Here is a 24,822-nt window from a genome sequence, read left to right as displayed (position 1 = left end):
TACACGTTTTCAAAACTGTTTGCACTGACGCTTTCAACTGAAACGCCTTGTAGGCGGAACATGCTTGACCTTGTGCATTTACAGAGTGAGCAACCAATGTAGTGGGAACACAATTGGAGCACATTGTACATTCAAAGAACAGTAAATGCATATAAACGATGGTCAAACATAAAACAATTGTTTAAATGAGTCAAGGCCAGTGTCCACTGCACTTTTCAGATGCACATTGGCAGAGGTTCCCAAACTCTGCCATTACAGTCCAGGTTTTAAGGATATCCATACTTGAGCCCATACAGTTAAATCAAATTGACTGAGGTGCTAATTAAATCACCTGTGCTCAAGCATAAAATCTGGAATGTAACAGTGGACTTAGGGAACCTTTAGTGTATAGAATGGAAAGATTTTCTCAGATTCACGTTTATCCTTTTTCCACTGAAGAGATGCCTATAGATGTGTCCTTATACATCTTTGCTGCAGTCGCGCTAAGCAGCACTTCTCTGCGCGCCAGGTGCCGTGAGACTCTGCTAGTACCAGGCATCTTCTTTCCGTAATTTGCAATGCAATGTGACTAGGAGGCACCAGCAGAGTGCGCCGATTAATTTGATATGTGACACTTGTATATCTGTGTGTGACTGGGCCCCTGAATCTGTATACAAAGTGATACAATGTAGCAGCCGCAGTTTTTTCATTCAAATTTCTATTGTGCTTCATATACAGACTCCTGTGCACACAGATATACAAGTGCTGCATATCACATTAATCAGCAGAGCTGGTGCTGCATTTTCAGCAAGAAAAGACACCCAGCACTATCAGAGTGTCACGGGACCTGGCGACTCATTTACGCCAGTAAAGTCGTGTTGTGTGACGTATTGAAGTTAGATGTATGACGACACATCTGTAGAACTCCTCTATAAATACATAAATTTGCATTCATAGACTAAATACATTATGACCAGACAGGTCTTAAGTGGGAAAGAGGTATAAAACTCTCTGAATGCATCTTGAAAGTATGTATGTAATTATAAGCAATGATAATCCTCTCACTAACAAACTTATGGAGGCCGCACCATGTGACCTGTATGTGCGTCGCACCTTAGTAACAATACATTTGATATATATTGTTCTATGTACATATAAATATATTCACACTGAAGACACAACAAAACAAAACTGCGAAAGCTAAAGAAATATTTAATCTGAAATACAAGTTCATCCTAGAAGCTATGTATTTGCCAATCTCGTACCAACAGGTCATACAATTTGAAATATGGCAAGGAAATAAATGCTTTTTATTTGGCAATCCCAAAGCATATATAAACATTTACAATGATTAAGTAGGTTTATAAACACAGTGGCTGGATTCATTTTTTATGTTGCCACTGTCTTCTAGTCGTACCAAAATAGAAATAAAATACTGTTTAAGTACAGAAAATTAAATAAATTTTGGGGGAAAGGGTGCACAGCTGATACAAAAAAAGCCAAAATAATAAAAAATAAAACAAAATGTTTAAGAATTCTGTACTCAAGTACATGGAAGGGAGAGGTGAAGGAAACATCTCACTGCTTCCCCTAATAGACATGGAAATTAGAGGCCCCTGAGAATATAAATGCAGGCATTTGTCTGTTTAATTTGGATAAATTATGACTTGTGCTACACATACAATAAAAAGGCACATCAATGCAGGCAGTGTTATATTGTACGCAAAACCCTACACTATGTATAGTGTCTGGTAAGGAAAGAAAAAAAAAACAGCTTTTCATAACCCGCCATCTCCTCGCTACCTACAAAAAACACAAACAAACCAAACATAGCTTAAGGCGTTTGTCCTAACCCTTTCAATGTTAAAAGAATTAAGATAAATTAGTAGGAATTTGCATAACACTTAACCAGTAATTTATGATTAAACTCAATGCAATCTTCAATGCATACTTCCAACTGTGAAACTTGTATCTTGTTTAAACAGTTAGCTGTACAGAAATATACAACAGTGCCAAAGTGACCAGGTTTGTGGACCTCTACTTGGTGACATTGGTTGAATGTTACAGACTTTGAAGCAATCTTTAGAGAACACATTACATCTTACATAAAATTCATAAAAAGGACTAAATAAATCTACAAGAAACTACACACTTTACAAAGGGATTGGACACTTTTATATACTTAAATCTCTCTGCGCACAACAGCAAAGAAGAAGAAAAAAAAAAAAAGTACAGTTAAGTTCAAGTCTAGAAAACTGTGTGCAAGTTACTCAGTTGCATTCATGCTACAATAAATTATGACACTTTCCAGTGCATTAATAGCTCAAATCAGTGGTGTACTGAAGGGGCCTGCACTTCACTGCATGGCAGCATGGGGGCAAAACCTTCCAGCACTACCAGGTTTAGACTGGACCAGCTATGGTCTTGGATGTGCCCACATAACATGTCAGTACCATTGAGAGAATAATCACTCGCTATCTGTTTCAAATTCAGTGTCAGACCATTCCACTGCGGCAAGGAGACCTTTTCTTTGTGCGTATTCAATAATCGCCATATAGCAAAAGTAATACTGATCCCATGTTTGAATACTGAAAGCACGCTGAGTTCTCATTCTCTTCACTGTCTGTAGTACATCCACGGTCCCAATGTTTTCCAGCCTGGACAGGCAAATGTCCAAAGTACAAAATGTACCTTATTATAGAAAAATAGAATATATTAATCATGGATCATCATAATGGGTAAATTAAGTCAGAAAAGTCCAAAATATAGTCCACAATAACATCTAATATGTGAATAAAAGTTAACAGGATAGATTACACACTGTGCATTTTATACAGTGTGTAAAGTGTGATTAAAATGTCATAGCAACACAACATAAAAATATATTGTAAATACTAACATAGGCATTGTAAGACACATGCAGCTAATGCTGGCAATACACGCTATAATTATCGGGCCGATCCGCCTGATATCGGCGGATCGCCCCGATAATTGTAGCGTGTGTGCGGCAACCGAGGGTTAAATATTGCTCGGTCGGGCATGCAGGATTGTCCAACATGCCCGTCTGATGCGATATTTACCAGGTAACAGTCGGCCGCATCGGGCAGTGTATGCCCAGCACGGCCGACAGACAGACATTTCCTGTGTTGAAGGAACAGGGAAATGTCTCCTCCCCCGGGGGCGGAGCGCGGATGACGGGCTATACACTGAGATTTCTCTCACAGTGTATGCCGGCGACATCTGCGGCTGGCAGCCGGCCAGATAAAATGTCTGTCGGTCTGACAGACATTTTATCTGACTGTGTATGCCCAGCATTAGTAGCATCAGTGTTGTTCTTAAGAACTAAAAGTTACAGCTGTTACACGAAGGGCCCGATTCAGAGATGTATGCTAACCCGATGGAAGCAATAGTTGCGCTGGTGACCTCTGTCGCAGCGCTGAGATCGCAGATGCACCAAGGAGGTATGTTTCCTACAGACATCTCCTGCTGCATTTACATTTGAGATGGACAGAATTGCACAGCCGCTTGTGTGCGGCTCTGTATTTCCATCCATCTCCGAATCAGGCCCTAAGAAATTAGCTGCTCATTCAATCTAGCACAGGTCTTTTACTGACAGGGGAACCAATCCATGTAGTGCTGGGGAATACATATACTCAAAATACCATCATTTAGATTTTTGTTTTTTTAAACAATCATTTTTAAGCAAGTTTAGAACCTCTTTTTGCCAGCAACCTGGAAGTAAATTATAAAATGGTTTACAATGATACTTGTTTTTAGTATTATTGTATTGCATGCAGTTTACTGACACTTTCTGCTTCCTGCACCCTTGGAGAATAGATCAGTTGATAACATAATAAAGAGTTTAATTTACCAGAGATCCATAAAGCTAAAATTGTTGAAAGGCTACTCACTCTAATATGGTATCTCTCCCTGATGAAAACAATCATATGGTCACCAGCTAATTTGTGACCTGCAGCCTCTGAGCATGTCTAATTGTTTGGTTCTCACGGATCGGAGGAGTTTGTGCCCCCTGTGTTCAGATTTCTGTTTAGTTTTCTATGCTAATGGTTATTTTGTTTGTCTTGTCTAGTACACTGCTCTTCCCCCCCCCCCCCCCCATACACACTGCATTTAAGATGCATTTCTAGCACAAGATCATTTTACCAAATTAGAGGCCAAAAATATTTAAATTGTATGTGTTTAACTTGCATTGTGCTCTAGTGCATTTTTGAATGGTGAATCGCTATCAGTATGTGACATGCATCAATTCTCATCAATTCTGTTAAATTACAAATTTAATAGGAAACAATGTAAAAGCAATAACTTCTTGTTTTATCACTGATGCATGATTGAAAACTGCAATGAGGTTACAACATGTTGCAAATGCCATAGTATATGCAGCCTCACTGTATTAACAAATTGTTTGGTTAAACAGACTGAAATTTGGACATGTCACCCAAGCTTAGTCTTATTAATTTGTCCTGTCACACACCTTGACTTGCCTTATTTAACAGTGTTACAATGTTTAAATCAAAACAATTATTGCGAATGCAATCTTTGGACTTTAGACCATCTACACTGCCCTCTTTTTAGTAGCATCCTATGGACAGCAATAAATACCAATCGTCATCAACAATTTGCTTAATACACAAGAGTAAATGAAAGCAGAAAATTATGTGATGTATAAATCACCAGCACCACTACAAAAGCCATGGACACTAATACATATGGTCACCACCTCCCAGTTATCTTACTCTTCTATCAGAGGTATCATCTATTGCAGGGCCACCCTTCAGAATTCCTCCCCATGGGCTGGGGCAATGCATATTTACCTGTTCTCCCAATGCCTGCACTGCAGTGAATAACTATTGGTGGACCAGCAGGATGTCCAGTCCACTCTGATCCTAATGCTTGGACAGCCATTGCCTGATGTTGCTTTACTTGGGCTTTGAAGTCCAACATGGCGGAAGCAGATTTAGGCACACCAAAGTCCGGCCAGCTCATGTACTGATAATGAGCAACACTTCGACTTTCATTGGTCTAGGAAAATACAATAGTCGTAAACTGGTGGAAAGTCATATATATTTAACGGTCAAGAGACTATGAACCTCTACACTGAATTTTGCGAAATTTGCCTGAAAAGTATTTTTTACTTTACACATTTCCAGTTGTAAAACGGCATAAATTATATAATCAATGTACTTAAATGAAGAAATGCACCTTTTAGTCATCCTAGAAATGGCAAAATACTTTCTTAAATAGCAGGAATTGGTTTACAATGTTCTTTCTTTTTAAAGATTTTATATTTCTAGAAAATTGGTCCACACAAAAAAAGGACTGTAACCTATAGCAACCAAGATGCTCTTATTTGTAAACTGGTAGAAAATAAATATCAGAATATGATCAACTGCTGTGACCTATAGAACGTTTTTGCCATGTTCCTGTTTTCATAACGGTCATCGTACTGCTTTTACAATTAGAAAGGTTCCCGTTTATTGTCCTCTTTGAAAGAACATGGAGGACCAAGACATTGTCAATTTGGGCTGAGGAAGGTAGTGATATATAAAATGACATAACTCTCTAAGGCAGGGCTTGACAAATTTTAAAAAAATCTAGGAGCCAGATAACTGTCCCCTCCCAAAAAAAAAATTACAGGACTGATTGAGAAGCACAGTTCTGTGTGTTATGCAAGTGTTATACACACTATACTAGTCCACAAAATGGTCGCAGTTGAATGGATATAGTAACACGGAGGCCCCCCTCACTGCTCTGCATGGGTCAGTGCAGGACAGGAGGAGTCAGCGCAGGGGATGGAACGGACAGGAGGAGTCAGCGCAGGCCAGGACGGACACAGGCACAGCAGTCACTGCAGAAGACACTCAGGACATGCACTCCTGTGCATGAAATGAACGCCGCAATACTATAGGCACGAATCTCCACGGGGGCTGATGAGGATCTGCTTCCTTCCTCACTGCAAAATCTGGTAGGCAGGCAGCAAAATCTGGTAGCCATGGCGACCTGGCCCCTGGGATTTGTCAAGCCCTGCTCTAAGGGGTCTATATACTAAGTTTTGTCAGGAGATAAAGTGAACGGTGATAAAGTACCAGCCAATCAGCTACTGTCATTTTTCAAACACAGCCTGTGACATGGCAGTTAGGAGCTGCTTGGCTGGTACCTTATCACCGTTCACCATCTTTTATTTACCCCTAAGCATCTTTACAATTTATGGTTCTTCCTAGACCAGTTCCAGACGCCTTGTTTCAAGACATGCATCTTGTGCTACATCACAAAAAAAGCAATTACTAAAATAATTGAGTATAGAATAAGGAATTAATCGGTTTGCAATACTGTAATTTAATACAAAGCCAATTTGCAGACTTCCATTCCCCCAATTCACTACAGCCGTTATGGATAGAGTAAGGAATCTATTTTGTTGGTGAGGTTTCTGTTCTGAAAGAATAAGTACAATAGACCCACAGGCCTCAAGATGTTATTCAATGAGGAGCATTCTATACCAACGTGGGAGCAGTGGATAAAACAAATCACAAAATCTCAGAGGAAATTGTGACCAAACAAGACTCCTTCCATTTAGTTAACTATACCAAAATATCAATTGTGGGTGCATTTTGTAAGAGGTCGGTTATTCCAAGGACAGATTGTCTAATGGCAGCACAGTGATTACCATTGCTGCCTTACATCATGGGGTAATGGTTTCGAAGCCGACCAGGGATTTATACTGTATTTGTGCGGAGTGTGTGTGTTCTCTCCATGTTTGTGTGGGTTTCCTCCTGGTATGTTAATTGGCTTCTGAGAAAAATTAACCCTAATACGTGAACATCCGTGTAAATACAGAATTGTAAGCTCTACTGCAGGGGTCAGGGAACTTTTTTACCTTTTACCCCAAAATATACTTAGATAGGCCCCTTGATTTGAAAGGAAGGAAATCATATAGTAGTGCCCCCATATAATGCCCCCATAGTTATGCCCCTGTAGTAGTGACCCCATATAATGTCCCTGTAGTAGTGCCCCCATATAATGCCCTTGTAGTGCCGCTTGTACAAAGAAAACATTTACCTTATTCCCCGCTCCTGCATTCGCCACCGTCCTGTCCGCCCGGCTGCTCCTCGGAACCATGGGAGAGACGTCACGACGTCTCTCCCATAGTGCACATGGAGAGAGCCGGAAGCTGTAGTTCAGAAGAGAACTCCAGCCTCCGGCTAACGCGGCGCTGCAGGGAAGGAGCCAGGCACCCGCTGGTAATAACATCTCAGCGGGCGTCCGGCTTAGAGCCTCCCTGCGGCACAGCCGGGTCTGCATATGAATCATTCTATATTATAGAATAATTCATATGCATGCCCGGCTGTCCATCCATTACCCCGCAGGAATTTTATTTTTACCCCATGTGGGGTAATTTACCCCTGTTCCCTGACCACTGCTCTACTGGATCGGGGAATGATCTGAACGGCTTAATATTCTCTATAAAACGCACGTAATATGTAACTGCTATGTAAAATTGGGTAAGTAAATAAATGGGCTTTCTCTGCTCTATAGCAGCAATAATACTATGAACTATATAAGAGAGAGAATCACAACAAACTTGGGGTTATTTACAGGGTTAGCATTTGAGTTCGAATACATTTACTTCTGCACAAGCACAATCAAGTTAACTGGAGACAAGGCAAAGAACTTGTCAAACATTCTATTAAACAAGATTGGATAATGTACCTGTTTATTATATAGATCCAAGTGAGTTAGCTTGAAGTCTTGGAATAGATCTATATGAATGTTCCTGATAATAAAGTGCCCAGAATCTTCACTTCTCCCAACTTCAAGGGGCCAATATTGTCCACATTTTATTCGGCCTCTTTCTATAACTCTTGGTAAAAAAAAAAATTAAAAGATAAATCCCATAAAATAGGAAATCAAACAAATTTAAGTTTGAGAGAAAATTTTTAAGTCACAAATTAAAAAGCAGTACAAACTTAACTTTTTCATCAAGCACCAATAATTCTGAAAGAAATATAGCAGCTTCCGAGTATTCCTCATGGGGAGTTATGCCGTGGCAACCCTGCTACTCATTAATCAGGTAAACAGAAAGAAATCTGCCAAAGACTAAAGGCCCCCATACATCTGCGACAGATTGCTTTCCTTTCTGCCGATGTCTGGGCTGGGGGATCGGGAATATATGTTTAAAGATCTTAAATATGGTCAGAATTGGTGAGTCTGGGATTTTCAACATCTAGAATTTCCCTGATCCGCCGATGGATCGCCGATAATTGATGTCTGCGGATCAGCATAATGGGTGTATGGGCCCCTTTGAGGTTCCAAAACAAAAAGTAATATCATTTTTATTCCCAAATTGACTTAAAGCATACCATCATTTTAATAATTATATGCTTGAGCTCTTTTAGAAGAATAAGTTCCAGTTCTTCTATAAATTAATTGTGAATATTTACCTTGTCGTCATAACAATTATTAAGACTTTCTGTTCCCACACCATTCGCCAGAAATCATCAAATGTTTTTGGCAAGGGTCCTAGTTAAAAACAAACAAGCAAAAAAAATAAAAAAAAATATTTGGCATGAGATGGTGTTGCATTGCGGTTCATTTGAGATAATGGATTAGTATTCAGTCTGTGTTGCCATTTGTTTTTCATTAAAAACCAAAACTAGTTAGCATTTTGTTGTTTCTAATATATCGTGAACATCCATTTTTTGTATATATTTCAATAAACCTATAAAATAATAATTTGTTAAACTGAGCAATTGGTTTGTACTAGAAGTAAACTAGGCTTCAATGGGATGTTTGTTAAGCAAAACACTTTAAAGGGGGCATTTCATTTGTTGGCATTAATTTATATCCTGAGCTTAGTGTCTGGGAGCTATTCAATTAATTCCTGTGATGGCCCCTTTGTCGCGTAAGAATGCATGGGATTAGCAATGTTAAGCAGCTTCTCCTGCGCTTGAGTGCCGGGCGATTCGTAACTGAAGTGCATCCAACACTTGTGACTACTTTACGTGGTTTCTGCTTGCACCCGGAGGCTGCGAGCAGAAATTTGCAATGGGTGCAGCCTCAGGGTTGGTCTGAACGATCTGAACGGCTTATGAAACAGCCCCTGTACAGTTTAGACAGGAGCTACATTCACACAAACAATTGAATCGCCCCCATAAGGGGTACATTTAGTAAGCGGAGTCTTGCAACATGCTGTCTTTTGCATTCAGTTCTATTTGCCTTTTTTTTTTTTTTAATGTCCTGTTTAAAAACGCTGAGAAGTTTAGTAAATTTACACTTAACCCATTATTTAAGAAAAAACAAAAAAAATCACAGCATTTCCCTAAAGTAGTTATGAAACAAAACAAAAAACATACTACTAATAATTATGAACTGCAGTGCCTGATGCAGTATTTAGGTGAATGAGTAACTGGTACATAAAAAGGACTGTGGCACAGAGGCAAATCCAAAGTTAAATTAAAAGGCGTTGGTGACAAGAAAACCAGATCTAGTGCTAATGTGCTACATAAGATATATATACAGGTAAACTTACTATGCAGTTTTCTGCAAAGTCACCAGAACTTTTGCCCACTGGATTTAAAGGGGTAAAAATATTTGATAAAAAACTAGGTGCCCTTTGTTTTTAATACTGGCCCTATAAATTGGGATGCGGTCAATATCCAGACCATGGGGATATCCGTCACTAAGAATGCCGGCGCTGCCATCCCGACAGCTGGAATCCCGAAGGTGAGTAACGGGGTTTGGGGGAGGGTTAGACACTAAGAGGGGTATTCAAAATGAAACTTTAACTTCACTGTCGAAGTTAACGTTTCATATCGGAGTTTTTTCCTGCGTTAAAGTATGGTGTGCGCTCCCGCTTATACCCGTATTCAATATAAAATTAACGAAAACAGGAAACTCCGAAGTTGGATTTGCGTAAAGTTACGAATTTTTCCTTAAAATAATTGTAAGACCCCCCTAAAGTTGTAAAAACATGGGGGAACACTATGGGTACCCCCGTTTTAGCCTTTAATTTAAAGTCGGGGATTTAAATAGCCGCAGCAGGTGTTTTTATCCCGACATTGAAGAAGTGATGCAGAAGAGCACTTAGGTTATTTTTTTCGTTTTTTTAAGTGGTCCCATGAAATTTGGGGTACATGAAAATGGGTACTAGCATATTTTGATGTCCCTAAAGTAAGTTTTAAAAAATTCTGCATTTGTGCACCTGCCGCTATAATTCTATTCTTCAAAACACCTGCCGCATACTTGCAGAATAGCCCTGAACCTATTTCCCTATTTTTTAAAAAATTTTCCCATTTTTTTTTTACCCCAATTTTTAAATTATTTTTTTGGGGTGTCCCTATTTTTTTTAAAAAAACTTTTTTTGACAGTTCTTTTTTAAATGTCAGTCCCAGGGGTGCAGGCTATTTTTTTTTAAGCCTGCACCCCTAAACCCTAATTCTGCACTTTTTTTCGACACCTATTCAATGGTGAAAAGTTATCCCCGTTTTTTATCAAAGACTTTTCAAAACTGCGATAAGTCTTTGATATTGAATACAGTGTAAAACTAAAACCTGCGATAATGACGTCATAGCTCCGATATTAACGCAAAAAGTTATCGCACCCATATTGAATACCCCTGTAAGGGGGGATCGTTAGGTTTTGGGTGCAGGGAGGGGGAGGTTAGGTTTAGGCACTAGGGGGCGAGGTTAGGGTAAGACACCGGAGGGGTGGGGGGGGGGGGGGGGTGGGGGGGGGAGTAGGGTAGGGGAAGGGTTAGACTACTGACTGAAAAACAAGAGATATGGTAAGAACTTACCTTTGTTATCTCTGTTTCTACGAAGTCCATAGGGTCCACAGGGTTGACCTTGGGGTTATAGCTGGAACAGGATCCATGGGCACCACACAGTTAAGCTTTTAGCTCCCAGGATGCACTTGGGTCCTCCTCTATACCCCGCCCCCGAGCCACAGGCACCTCAGTTGGTAAGCAGCCTAGGCCGGAGGAGAATATGGAACAGAGAGAAGGAAGACTGGAACACACAAGAAACCATACTCACAGCAATAGGAGACGGAAATCCGGTGACCAGCCACACAGCCCATTTGAAGCCAGGTGCGTCAGGGCGGGCGCCCTGTGGACCCTATGGACTTCGTAGAAACAGAGATAACAAAGGTAAGTTCTTACCATATCTCTTGTTTTCTACTTCAGGGTCCATAGGGGGTCCACAGGGTTGACCTTGGGGATGTCCCAAAGCAGTACAACTAAGGGCGGGGACGCTCCTGTGCTGAAAGGAGTACCCGGCGCCCAAAGGATGCATCCTGAGAGGCAAAGGTGTCAAACGCATAGAACCTCAAAAACGTTTGAATTGAAGACCAAGTGGCCGCCCTACACAGCTGAACAGCAGAAGCGCCACGTCTAGCAGCCCAAGAGGGACCCACAGAACGAGTGGAATGAGCCTTAACAGAGGCTGGCACAGGTAAGCCCTCCTGTGCATAAGCCTCACAAATAACGGAACGAAGCCAACGGGCTAACGTTTGTTTGTTGGCAGGCCAACCCCTCTTGTGAAAACCAAAGAGGATAAACAAGGAATCAGACTTCCTAACCGAAGCCGTCCGGTCTACATAAATTCTAAGCGCCCGGACCACATCTAAGGAAGTCTCACCAGCTGAAAGATCAGGGGACTGAAAAGCTGGCACAACAAGTTCCTGATTAATATGGAACTTCGAGACCACTTTGGGCAAAAACTCAGGACGAGTGCGGAGCACCGCTCTGTCCTGGTGAAAAATCAGGAAAGGAGGGCGACAGGAAAGCGCCCCCACTTCAGACACCCTCCTGGCCGAAGCAATTGCCAGGAGAAAAACCGTCTTAAATGTCAGCCACTTGAGCTCCACCGCCTCAAGAGGCTCAAACGGAGGACCCTGCAGGACCCGTAGCACCACCGCCAAGTCCCAAGGAGCCACAGGAGGCACAAAGGGAGGCTGGATCCTGAGAACACCTTGGAAAAAGGTGTGAACGTCTGGTAGTATTGCAATCCGCCGTTGAAACCACACGGACAAGGCGGACACATGAACCTTCAGAGATGCAAGGCGTAAGCCGAGATCCAATCCTGACTGAAGAAATTCCAAGATCCTAGAAACTCGGAACACCTGAGGATCATAAAGTCTGGACTCACACCACTGAAAGTAAGTGTGCCACACTCTGTGATAAATCCGTGCTGAAGCAGGCTTGCGTGCCCTGAGCATCATACCAATAACCGAACTGGAGAAGCCCCGAGACCTCAAGACGGCTGTCTCAAGAGCCACGCCGTCAAAGACAGCCGACCCAGATCCGGGTAAAGGCAGGGCCCCTGAGACAACAGGTCCCGACGTTGAGGAAGAAGGTACGGAGCGTCGATGGAGAGGCTCCTCAGATCGGAGTACCAAGGACGTCTGGGCCACGCCGGAGCTACCAGCACGAGCATGCCGCCGTCCTGCTTGAATTTCCGCAGAACCCGAGGAAGCAGGGATATCGGAGGAAACAGATACGCCAGGTGAAACGTCCATGTCACCGACAGCGCGTCCACCAGACTTGCACCTGCGTCTCTTGTCCTTGACCCGTAAACGGGCAACTTGTGATTGTGACGGGAGGCCATCAAGTCCAGCTCCGGCAGTCCCCACCTGTCCACGAGTAGCTGAAACACCTCTGGGTGAAGCGACCATTCCCCGGGATGCACGTCGTGACGGCTGAGGAAGTCCGCCTCCCAATTGAGGACTCCGGGGATGAAGACCGCCGAGATCGCTGGAATGTGACCCTCCGCCCAAGACAGGATACGAGACACCTCCGACATCGCTGCCTGACTGCGAGTTCCGCCTTGGTGATTGATATACGCCACCGTGGTGGCGTTGTCGGACTGCACCTGTACCGCCCTTCCGTGAAGAGCGGGGTCGGACGACTGCAGGGCCTTGTATACTGCCCGCAGTTCCAGGATGTTGATGGGGAGAAGTGCTTCTTCCGCTGACCAACGACCCTGAAGCGACAAAGAGCCGGTCACTGCCCCCCAACCCCGGAGACTGGCATCCGTCGTGAGCAGGACCCAGTCCGGGATCCAAAATGGGCGCCCCTCGACCAGATGAGCTGTCTGAAGCCACCAAGCCAAAGATAGCTGAACGTCCGGAGACAACACCAGCACCTGAGAGCGGATCCGGTGAGGTAACCCGTTCCATTCTGATAGAATCAGCCCCTGCAGGGGCCGGGAATGGAACTGGGCAAATTCCACCATGTGGAATGTCGACACCATGGACCCCAGAACTCTCATAGCCGAATGGACCGACAGGCGGCAACGGCTCAGGCAACTGCGTATCCGCAGCTGTAGTGAGGCGACCTTCTCCGGAGTCAGGAAGATCCTTTGCTGACGCGAATCCAGCAGGGCTCCCAAATGAACCATCCGCTGTGATGGAATCAGAGAGGACTTTTTCCAATTTATCAACCACCCGTGTGCTTGCAGGCAAGCGATCGTCAGGTGGAGATGTTGAAGCAGTACCTCCGGGGAGCTCGCCAGCAACAGGAGGTCGTCCAGGTACGGCAGTAGCCGTACATTCTGGTTCCGAAGATGTGCGGCCATGACCGCCATAATCTTCGTGAACACCCTCGGTGCCGTGGAGAGACCAAAGGGTAGCGTCCGGAACTGATAGTGGTGTTGAAGGATAGCGAACCTCAGATACCGCTGGTGTGAAGATGCTATCGGAACATGGAGGTAGGCGTCCTGGATGTCCAGGGACACCATGTAATCCCCCGGTTCCATCGCCAGAATGATGGAACGTAACGTTTCCATCCTGAACTTGGGAACTCTGAGGAATTTGTTCAGAGACTTCAAGTTGAGGATAGGGCGATGAGAACCATTGGGTTTCTGCACCAGAAACAGAGACGAATAATACCCCGTCCCTCGTTGTGATAGAGGAACGGGAACAATGACCCCTGCTTTCAGCAAGGACTCTATAGCCTCCTGAACCTGTAACGCCTTGGTCTTGTTCTGAGAAGGACTTGTGCAGAAAAACTGGTGGGGTGGTCTGTGCCGAAAAGACAGGACGTACCCCTGGGAGACCACTTCTCGAACCCAGGCATCCGTGGTGGTATTGTGCCAGCACTGGGCAAATAGAAGAAGTCGGCCTCCCACTCTGAGGTCCCCCAGAGGGAGGCCCGTCCCATCAGGCCGCAGGTTTATCTTCCTGCTTGGAAGAAGGGCGCCGAGCACTCCAGGCTTGCTTCTTGGGTTTAGAGGCCGTCTTACTCGCAGACTGTCTCGGGAAGGACTGACCTTTCGCCTTACCCTGAACCCGAAAGGAACGAAAAGCCGAACTCCGAACCTTAGCAGGCAGTGCCGCCGAAGGGAGGAAGGCCGACTTGGATTTAGCCAGGGTGTCCACTATTTTGTCCAAGTCCGGACCAAATAGTAATTCCCCATTGAAAGGTAAGGCCTCCAGACCTTTCTTTGAATCAGAGTCTGCTCTCCAGGACCGCAACCATAAGGATCGGCGGGCAGACACCGCTGCAGCCGATACCCGCGAGGTCAGCAGACTAGCATCTAAAGAAGCTTCTCCAATGTAAGAAGCGGCGTCCCTCATTTGTCCCAACAACGCCCGCTGGACATCCGGAGCGTCGTCCGGGAAGGTATCTTCCAATGCATTGGCCCACCCCTCAATGGCCTTGGCCACCCAGGAAATGGCCATGGACGGTCGGGCCACCGCCCCGGAGAGGGAGTAAATAGACTTTAAGCAAGTCTCAACTTTCCTGTCCGTGGGATCCTTCAGCGAGGATATCGACGGTAATGGTAAGGTGGCGCCCCGAGTTAAACGGGTGACATGGGAATCCACCGCCGGTGGAGTTTCCCATTTTTTACAATGTGCCTCAGGGAAGGGGTAATTAGAAGCCAACCGCTTCTGAGGAAGGAATCTCTTACTGGGCGCCTGCCAAGCTACCGCCATATGATCCGTCAACTGATCCGACAGGGGAAACACCGCAGAAGCCACCTTAGTTTTTTTGAAACTAGGAAACTTCGACCTAGGAACCGGTGCCTCATCCTCTATAAGAAGAATAGCTCGCACCGCCCTAACTAGTGCTCGCACATTAATGGACGACTTGGTATCCATTTCCTGGACCGAGGCGTCCGAGTCCGTGTCATCAGGGACCTCCCCATCATCTGAGGAACCCTCTGAGTCCGATACCTGAGCAGCCCGTGTCATGAGTGGGCGTTTAGAAATCCTAGAAGGCATGTCAGTCTGCAACATTGACTGAAAAGCCGAGGAGGCGGCCGCCAAATTTTGCACGGAGTTGGAGAGCACATCCACCCATGGTGGAGGCGTCGCCATAGGGGCCTGAAAAGGTACCACAGGCTGCTGCGGCACAGGGGAAGCCTGTATATACATAGGCAACCCCGCATAGGGACCAACTGATTGAGACCCAGGAGGACTCCGCAATAACTGCGGGACACCCGGGGAATGGGGGATGGTCGGCTGGGGCACCGCCCTAGTAGGGAGAGCAGTCGGGACCGACAGACGGTCCGCAATAGACACCAGCACTTGAGAAAACATCGCCCACGGTGGTTCCTGCGTCAGAGAAGGTCTGGATGGACCAGGAGCCACCTGGCATCGACTACACAGGCCATCCTGTGACAAATCCTCCCTATCTACTCCTGCAGAACAGCGTCCGCAGGAGGCCAACACCGGAGCCACTGAGCGCTCAACCTCCTCGTCTGACATGACAGAATATATTATATATCTGGCACCAGGGTAGAAGTAAAACGCATTCACCGGTGTGCTGAACAACAGCCCACAATATGGCACTGAGTAGCACACAACTGTATGTGACGGACCTCACAAATACGTGATCTATATAAGTGAGGTCAGTAGAAACGCCCCTCCCCCACACACCTGCAGGGCTTGTAGGAGAAGTAAAGGGATAGGTATAAGCTGACAGTAAGCGGAAAATAAGCACAGACAGGCAGCACTAGCAAAAAGTCACATACCATGCAGGAAGATATACTCACTGCACCTTTACACTACAATCAACCTGCCCAGATTCAGTGTCTGGGAGGGCTATAGTGCTGTGTACGCTGTCCTTAATCAGGGGAGAGGTACACAGGGGGACCGGTCCGCGTGCTCCCTGAGATCTGCGCTGCCACTGGGAAAATGGCCGCTGGAGACCTCAGAGGAGGAGTGGCCGAGGAATCTGCAGCTCAGCGACGCCAGACTGCGTGCTGAAAGGCGCGCTGAGCTGAGGGGAGGAGCCGCTGACAGGGAAGGCTTCCTCCCCTGGCTGGCCATTAACCCCAGGGATGCTGGCTTCCCGCTTGCCGGTTATCCCTGGTGGTCTAGTGGTCCCACAGGTTATGGGGGGGCCCGCCGCCACTGCCAGCAGCCTCCGGTCTGTCCCCCGGACCGGAGGCTAAAGGACTGCATTTAAGGCATTCCGCGCGCCGCCGCTAGCCAGCGACACGCGGCTTACCTGAATCCCCGGCGACTCCGGCAGCAGTCCTGGGAGGTAGACAGAGTCCGGCTAGTACGGACTCTGTCCTCCCGCCGCGATCCCCAGATCAGTACTGGCGTCGCGGCGCCAGTCGGGGATCAGAGCGGCAGCGTGGGCGTCTGTACAGACAGCCCTTCGCTGCCGTCTGTAGTAAAAAGATTAAAAATAAATAAAATTTAACTTAAAATAAAAAGCTTCTGGGGGCTGCTCCTGCAGCCCCCCTGCGCGGTGACCGACTCCGGCCGGGCACCAGCTTACACTGAGGTGCCTGTGGCTCGGGGGCGGGGTATAGAGGAGGACCCAAGTGCATCCTGGGAGCTAAAAGCTTAACTGTGTGGTGCCCATGGATCCTGTTCCAGCTATAACCCCAAGGTCAACCCTGTGGACCCCCTATGGACCCTGAAGTAGAAAGTGTCGGTATTCTAACCCTGTCGGGATGCTGGCGTCAGAATTCTGACCGCCGGGATCCCGAGCGCTGGCATCCCGTATCCAACCCTTTGTAACATATAAAAACACATCCATGAAATGAATGAGGTTACAACATATTGCACATGCCATCGAATATGCAGCCACACTGTATTAACAAATTGTTTGGTTTTAAAAAGTCTGGCATGTAGATGTTGCACGGACTGAAATTTGGACATGTCACCCAAGCTGAGGGGGAGGGTTAGAATACTGACTGACAAGTGTTGATATTCTAACCCTGTCGGGATGCCGGCGTTGGGATTCTGACCGCCAGGATCCTGTTACTCATCCCTTTAAATCCAGAGTCCCAAACCTCTGAAGACCTGGCAAATTTAAAAAGCAGAGCATAGTAAATGTACAGACTAGACTATGTTATCTATATTGAGGGGAGGGGGGGGGCTTAGCGGTTCAATTGTGAGCATTACTGCACTTGGGGCACTGGGTTTAAGACCAAGGCACTATCTACATGGACTATTTATATTCTTCCTTTGTGCATGTGGGTTGCTTCCAAATACTCAACTTATTATACATGCCTTAGTGTTTGTGGGAGTTCTGAGTGTCTAGAGCTGTGAAATATGTTGATGTTATCCAGATAAAGGGAAAATTAGAGATATGGTAAGAACTTACCTTTGTTATGTCTCTGTCTTCAAAGTCCATAGGGTCCACAGGGAGACCTTGAGGTATAGGTGATGGATTGGACATCCGGGCACCACGCAGTTAATTTTTCCCTCCCAGGATGCACCGGGCCACTCTCCCTATACCCCGCCAGAGACACCTCAGTTCGTAATAAGCCAAAGGCCGGAGGAGGATAAAAGAGAGAAGGAAGTCTGGAAAACACAGGAATCATATGCTCACATAGGAGACGGAAAAACCGGCAACCAGAGCGAATCCCATCTTAAGCTAGGAGCGTCAGGGTGGGTGCTCTGTGGACCCTATGGACTTCGAAGAAAGAGATAAAAGGTAAGTTCTTACCATATCTCTCATTTTCTTCTTCAGGGCCCACAGGCTCCACAGGGAGACCTTGGGGATGTCCCAAAGCAGTCCTTTAAGGGTGGAGACGCTCCAGAGCTGACAGGAGAATCCGGCGCCCAAAGGAAGCATCCTGAGAGGCAAGGGTATCAAATGCATAGAACCTTTAAAAGGTCTGGACAGAAGACCACGTGGCCGCCTTACAAAGCTGAACAGCCGAAGCACCACGGCGAACTGCCCATGATGAATCCACAGACCGAGTAGAATCAGCAGTAACAGAAGGCGGAACAGGAAGGCCCTCTTGAGTGTAAGCCTCAGATATCGTCATAAGAATCCACCTAGCCAATGTCTGTTTATTGGCTGGCCATCCCTTCTTGTAAAAACCGTAGAGGACAAACAAGGAGTCTGATTTCTGAAGGGAACTGGTACAGTCCACATAAATCCTGAGAGCACGTACCACATCCAATGAGGCCTCACCTGCAGAGAGGTCTGGGGATTGAAAGGCTGTCAAAAATTTCCTCTTTAATGTGGAAAGTAGAGACCACCTTCTTAGGAAGGAACCCAGGGCGAGTCCAAAGAACCGCCCTGCCCTGGTGAAAAATCAGAAATGGGGAGCGACAGGAGAGCATCGCTAAGTCTGACACCCTTCTGGCCAAAGCTATGGCAAGAAGAAAAACAGTCTTAGCTGTCAACCATTTGAGATCCACTAAGGCCAGCGGTTCAAACGGAGGGCTCTGGAGAGCCTTAAGGACAGCAGCCAAATCCCAAGGGGACATGGGGGGAGAGGGGGGGGGGGGGGGGCAAAGGGAGGCTGAATCCAGAAGACAACTTGCAGGAGAGTACGAATATCCGGTAGAGGAGCAATCCTACGTTGAAACCAAACTGAAGGTGCATATTTCGGCTCTAAGCGGAGACCAAGATCCAAACCCGCTTGAAGAAAAGCCAAAATCCTAGGTATCCTAAATACCAGAGGGTCATAAGCTCTGGGACGACACCACTGAAAATAGGTATGCCACACTCTGATATATTCGAGCAGAGGCTGGTTTACGTGCTCTGAGCATGGTACTGACCACAGAGCTGGAGAAACCTTTGGACCTTAAGATGGAAGTCTCAAGAGCCACCCGTCAAAGACAGTTGACCCAGGTCCGGGTAAAGGCAATGACCCTGAGACAACAGGTCCGGACGTTGAGGCAACAGCAACGGAGTGTCGATGGAGATCTGAAGATCTGAGTACCAATGCCATCTGGGCCACTAGCAGGACCATTCCTCCCTCTTGCTTGAACTTCCGAATGACCCGAGGAAGAAGGGAGACTGGATGAAACAGGTACACAAACTGGAAGGTCCACTTTACTGACAGAGTGTCGACCAGGAGTGCCCCGGCATCTCTTGTCCTGGACAAGTATCTTGGCAGCTTGTGATTGAGTCTAGAGGCCATGAGGTCCACTTCTGGAAGACCCCACTTGTCCACTAGGAGTTAAAACACCTCTTGTTGAAAGACCATTCCCCTGGATGCACGTTGTGACGGCTGAGGAAGTCTGCTTTCCAATTGAGAACTCCCGGAATGAACACTGCCGATATGGCTGGGAGATGGCCTTCCGTTCATGTCAGAATGCGTGATACCTCTGTCATTGCCGCCTGACTTAGAGTTCCTCCTTGAAGGTTGAGGTAAGCCACCGTCATGGCGTTGTCTGAATGAACCTGAACGGGTTTTCCGTGAAGTATGAATTTGGCTAGCTGGAGGGCCCTGAAGACCACCCGAAGCTCCAATATGTTGATTGGCAGGGCAGATTCCTCTGCTGTCCAACGACCGTGAAAAGAGTGTTGACCTGTCACTGCGCCCCAACCCCTGAGACTGGCATCAGTCGTCAGAATTATCCAGTCTGGAATCCAAAAGGGGCGTCCCTTTGGTGAGGTGATCCATCTTTAACCACCAGGATAAGGATAGAAGTACCTCCGGAGATAGCACCATTGTCTGTGCTTTTATCGGATGGGGTAACCCATTCCACCTGGAGGGGATCAGTTTCTGCATAGGCCTGGAATGGAACTGGGCATACTCCACCATGTCAAATGTCGACACCATAGATCCCGAACCTGCATCGCTGAGTCGATTGACACCCGGTGACTGTGGAGACATCTGCATACTCGTGTCTACAAATTGGAGATCTTTTCTGTTGTTAGAAAAATCCTCTGCTACTGGGAATCCAACAGTGCTCCCAGATGGAGCATCCTTTTTGATGGAATCAGTGATGACTTCTTCCAATTGATTAACCACCTGTGAGTCTGTAGAACAGAAATTGTAAGCTGCAGAAGTTGGTCAAGTACTTCTGGAGACCCTGCTAACAACAGGAGGTCGTCCAGGTATCGTAGCAGTCGGACACCCTGTCCCCGCAGATGGGTCGCCATGATAGCCATAACCTTGTTAAACACCCGAGGTGCAGTAGATAGGCCAAAAGGCAGAGCCCGAAACTGGAAATACTGTTGTATAGCAAATCGGAGATGGTGAGAGGGTGTAATTGGTACATGCAGGTATGCATCCTGAATATCCAGTGATACTATAAAATCCCCAGGCTCCATAGCCAGTATGATGGAGCGTAGGGTTTCCATCCTGAATCAAGGTACCCTGAGGAACCTGTTCAGGGACTTGAGATTGAGGATAGGCCGATGAGAGCCGTTCGGTTTCTAACGGGACCGGCACTATGACCCCTGCTTGGAGCAAGGATTGTATGGTTTTCTGGATCTGTAAGGCCTTCCTTGTCTGAAGGAGGGCCTATGCAGAAAAACTGGTGGGGAGGTCTTCTGCAAAATGAAAGGGCATACCCTTGAGACCACTTCTCTTACCCAAGTACCCGTGGTGGTTTGACACCAGTACTGGGCAAATTGAAGTAGTCAGCCTGCCACCCTGGGATCCCCCAGGGTGAGGCCTGCCCCGTCAGGCTGACAGCTTAGCCTCGGACTTGGAAGCCGGACGTCGAGCACTCCATGCCTGTTTCCTGGGTCTGGTAGCCTTTTTGTCGACGCTGACCCTTAGGCTTTCCTTGGGGCTGATTGGCCCGAAAGGACAAAGCCCGAGCCCCTGAAGGCATAGGTGCAGAAGGCAGACACGCAGACTTAGCCACTGCCAATGTGTCAACAATCTTGTCTAAAACAGGCCCAAACAAAATATTACCATTATAAGGAAGACCTTCCAAACCCTTATTGGAATCAGCGTCCGCTCTCCAGGAGCGCAGCCACAAGGAACGTCAAGCTGACACCACAGCAGCAGAAATCCTGGAAGTCAAGAAGCTGACATCCACAGTAGCCTCATTAATATATGCAGCCGCATCACGGAGGTTACCTACACGTGTTACCTGATCTACAGGAACATCCGTAGAAAAGGAATCCTCCAAGGAGTCTGTCCAAAATTCCATGGCCCTGGTCACCCATGAGATAGCCATGGCCGGCCTAGCGGCTGCTCCTGGGACAGAGAGTACATAGATTTGGGCAAACCTCTACCTTCCTATCCATAGCATCATTTAGGGAAGATATGGACGGCATAGAAGCACTTTTGATTAAGCGCGTAACATGAGAATCCACCGCAGGGGGTGTTTCCCATTTGGAACAGTGTTCCTCTGGAAAGGGGTAACAGAAGGCCAGACGTCTTTGAGGCTGTTATCTCTTTCCAGGTGAACGCCAGAAGAAACCATTATATCTTTGAATAAAGCATGTTTGGACAGAGGAGCTGGTGGTTCGTCCTCCTCTATAACTAAGGCTGCATGTACCGCCCTAATTAGAGCTTGAATATTGATCTGACCTAAACTCCACTTCCTGAGAGGAGGTTTCCGAGTCAGAGACAACAACTTCTCCGTCATCAGTGTCAGTCATATAACGTGGACGGAGACTACGTCATACGTCGTTTAGCAGGTCTAGGAAAATTATCACCCTGTAACATAGCCTGGAGGGCAGTAAATGTGGCTGCCAGGTTCTGTGCTGTGGTAGACAGAGCATCCATCGATGGTGCAGGTACAGATGATGCCTGCACTGTATCAACCTGTAGAGGCAGTTCCTGTGAGGGAAAAACAGACTGCTACGGGAAACCCATAGGGGGAAAAGCAATGGGTACCGCCCAATGTCCTGCCATGGACATGAGTGCCTGAGCAAATGAAGCCCAAGGGGATTCTTGCACCAGCACTGAGACAACAGAGGGGCCTGGAGGACTATAACACTTGACACATAATCCATCCTGCACCATGTCTCCCTCACCCAAACCTGCAGCACAACTCTTACATGACCGCAGAGTGGGCGCAGCAGTGTGCACATCATCCACATTGTCAGACATAATGGCTGAGGAAAAGTACTTGGTATGTGACCAATCACACAAATATATTTCTTATAAATGTGAGGTAATATAATCACCCTGACAACAACCAGTACTGTAAGGGCAGGAGAAATGAGGAAAGGTATAGTAATATACTTGACAATAATGGAAAAAAAAGATGCAGACAGCGCTAGCAGAAGTCACATAAAATGTAACAGGGAAAGCGGCCTCCCCTGGCCGGCATTTAACCCCTGGGTTGCTGGTTCCCGCGCAGCATAAGGTCCCTGGTGGTCTAGTGGAAGTGCAGGGGTACTGGTGGCCTGGCTCCACTTGCCGTCATCCCCGGTCTGCCCCCTGAGACCCGGGGGAAAGGACTGCAACATGCGGATCACCGCAAGCGGTGATCCGCCTTACCTGCTCTCCGTACATCCGGCTGCAGTCAGGAAGTCCTGCGAGGACTGGCTAACACAGGACTCGGGGTCCCGCCGCCATCCCCAGATCAGTACTGGGGTCGCGGCCCGCGGGGTGACTGAGCGGCAGTGCGGACGCCCGATGGACAGTCCGGCGCTGCCTGTTTTAAGTTATTTCTTGTTAAAAATAAGAAAATTCTTCTGGGGCTGTGAAACAGCCCGCACTGCGTTACAGTGAGCCGACTCCGGCCGGGCACCAAACGAAAACGAGGTGCCTCTGGCTCGGGGTATAGGGAGAGGGGCCCGGTGCATCCTGGGAGAGAAAAATTAACTGTGTGGTGCCTGGATGTCGAAGCCATAACCTATACCCCAAGGTCTCCCTGTGGAGCCTATGGACCGTGAAGAAGAAATGTATTCCGTTTCAATCAACCACAATACTTTTTTTGTGAAGTCACCATAATGGTGCGTACAGACGGTACGAGCGATAACTAGATCGCTGACCTCCCTGGTGTTCCGGCATGATTGATCATCCAGCACACCACCAACGACAAGCTGGACGATATCCACCACGTTGGCCTGCATGCACGGGCGATGGTCGATATCGTTATCATCCATACGTGCCCGCGCATCGCTGGTCGTTTGAGGGTTGGAAAGCACAAAAAAAAAGGAACGATCGGAACGATATCTTTATTGTTCATATCGTGCATTTTTATCGTACCATGTATACGCACCATTACAATTGAGTGTGTTTCTCAGAAATAAAAGTCATTTGAGGTTAGTTATGATGAAAGGCATTTTTCCTCAGTCACATTTGTTACAAAATAACGAAATTCTACTAGGAGACGTACAAACTTCATAAGAATTTCCAAACTGTTGTCTGTTTATTTGTTCTTTCATTAAGAAAGAGAAGCACTTATTCATGTTTAATATTACACTGTACCGCAAATGGAAATACTGCAATTTGCAATAGCTTTAAAAGTTACCAATTTGGACAAAGGTCTCTAAGGTAGTTTCTCTATTGAAAAAGCTATAGTCGTTGCAGATGTAATGAAGGCATCTTACCTTGTGTGGCAATATAGGCATATTTTCTTTTATATCCATCCATAAAACTGGCATTAACATAGTCTGTGGTCTATAAAAGTAAAAGGTTTAAGAAGTTGAATTCTAAAAATATGCATAAAGCCTTTCATCACAAACATCTAATTACTTACTTTGCTTAATAGCGTCAGTATCAGCTATAATTCCAAAAATACTGATATGTTTAATAATTCTGACAGATCATACTATCTTGTAAGATGTTATCTTAGCATGTAATGTCATCTTTACTAAAGAGCAATATAAACATAGTTTTGTATTTTAGTGCAGTCAGCATTAGGTTTAAGTAAAAAACTAAATACTGAGCTTTTATGTATGGCAAACAAGTTTATTGGTAGAGCAAAAGAGGACTTCCACAGGCTGCTTGGTCAAAGCATCGCCCCTTTCATAGAGCCATGAGTATAAGAGGAGATGGTCAATAACATTTCAATGGACCAGCTGTGCGGGCAGGGAGCAAGGACAAGGGCTTGCAGTTTTTATAGATCTGCCTGTTTATGCAAGACATATTGTGAATCCTACAGAAACTTCAGTTTGCAGACATGTTCTAATATGTAGCTCCATCTTGTGGCTAGCTTGTTAAATATATTTCTGAAAGTAAAATGAATGAAAGTGTGGTAAGTAGATTTTTTTTAATTGAACTGCAGAATTAGGATCTCTATATCCCCTTTTTTGAAGTGCAAATCTTGGGAGTAGCTAGCACTTCCAACAAAACGACAAATGTGCCTTTCAATGGATGTCCATATATTCAAAATAATCATTTACACATCTAGGAAAGTTTACAATAAACACTGTCAGTACAAGCTTGTAAACGATCATTTAAAGAAGACTTGCCACAAGGAATCCTGATTTCACTTAATTGTTTTACTAGGCAGTTACACCTGCATCATGTAGTTACCAAAAATATTGTGTTCATCTGTCACTTTATTCTCTCCTTGGCCTACACCGCTGATATCTATAGAGAAGGCAATCTAGGAGCAAGATATCAACACTAGAGGTATATTTACTAAAGGTCCATTTTATTTGCTTTTGATCAAATTAAAATAGATGAAAATCAATCAACATCTATGTTGTGTTTATGGGGCTAAAGGGCCTATGTATCAAAGCTGTGAGAGTGATAAAAT

The 24,822-nt window shown here is 45.9% G+C and overlaps 1 protein-coding gene across 1 annotated transcript in view; it reads right to left on the bottom strand.

The window, feature by feature from the left end:
- Window positions 1-1,174: 1,174 nt before the first annotated feature.
- The window catches only part of LOC148513723 (tyrosine-protein phosphatase non-receptor type 9-like), a 91,356-nt gene continuing 67,708 nt past the window's right edge, over window positions 1,175-24,822 (bottom strand). Inside the window, exons 9-13 of the mRNA XM_088481444.1 lie at window positions 23,669-23,738; window positions 8,436-8,514; window positions 7,705-7,855; window positions 4,812-5,019; window positions 1,175-2,670 (exon numbers count right to left, since the gene is read on the bottom strand). Coding sequence (XP_088337570.1) covers window positions 2,447-2,670; window positions 4,812-5,019; window positions 7,705-7,855; window positions 8,436-8,514; window positions 23,669-23,738 — 732 coding nt within the window. The 3' untranslated portion in view covers window positions 1,175-2,446. The remainder of the gene's footprint in view (window positions 2,671-4,811; window positions 5,020-7,704; window positions 7,856-8,435; window positions 8,515-23,668; window positions 23,739-24,822) is intronic.

This window comes from Taudactylus pleione, unplaced genomic scaffold (genome assembly GCF_031769625.1).
Source record: "Taudactylus pleione unplaced genomic scaffold, aTauple2 ptg000273l, whole genome shotgun sequence".
Lineage (NCBI taxonomy): Eukaryota > Metazoa > Chordata > Amphibia > Anura > Myobatrachidae > Taudactylus > Taudactylus pleione.
Note: the sequence above shows the minus strand (reverse complement) of the source record. Positions and strands in the feature narration are given on the sequence as shown.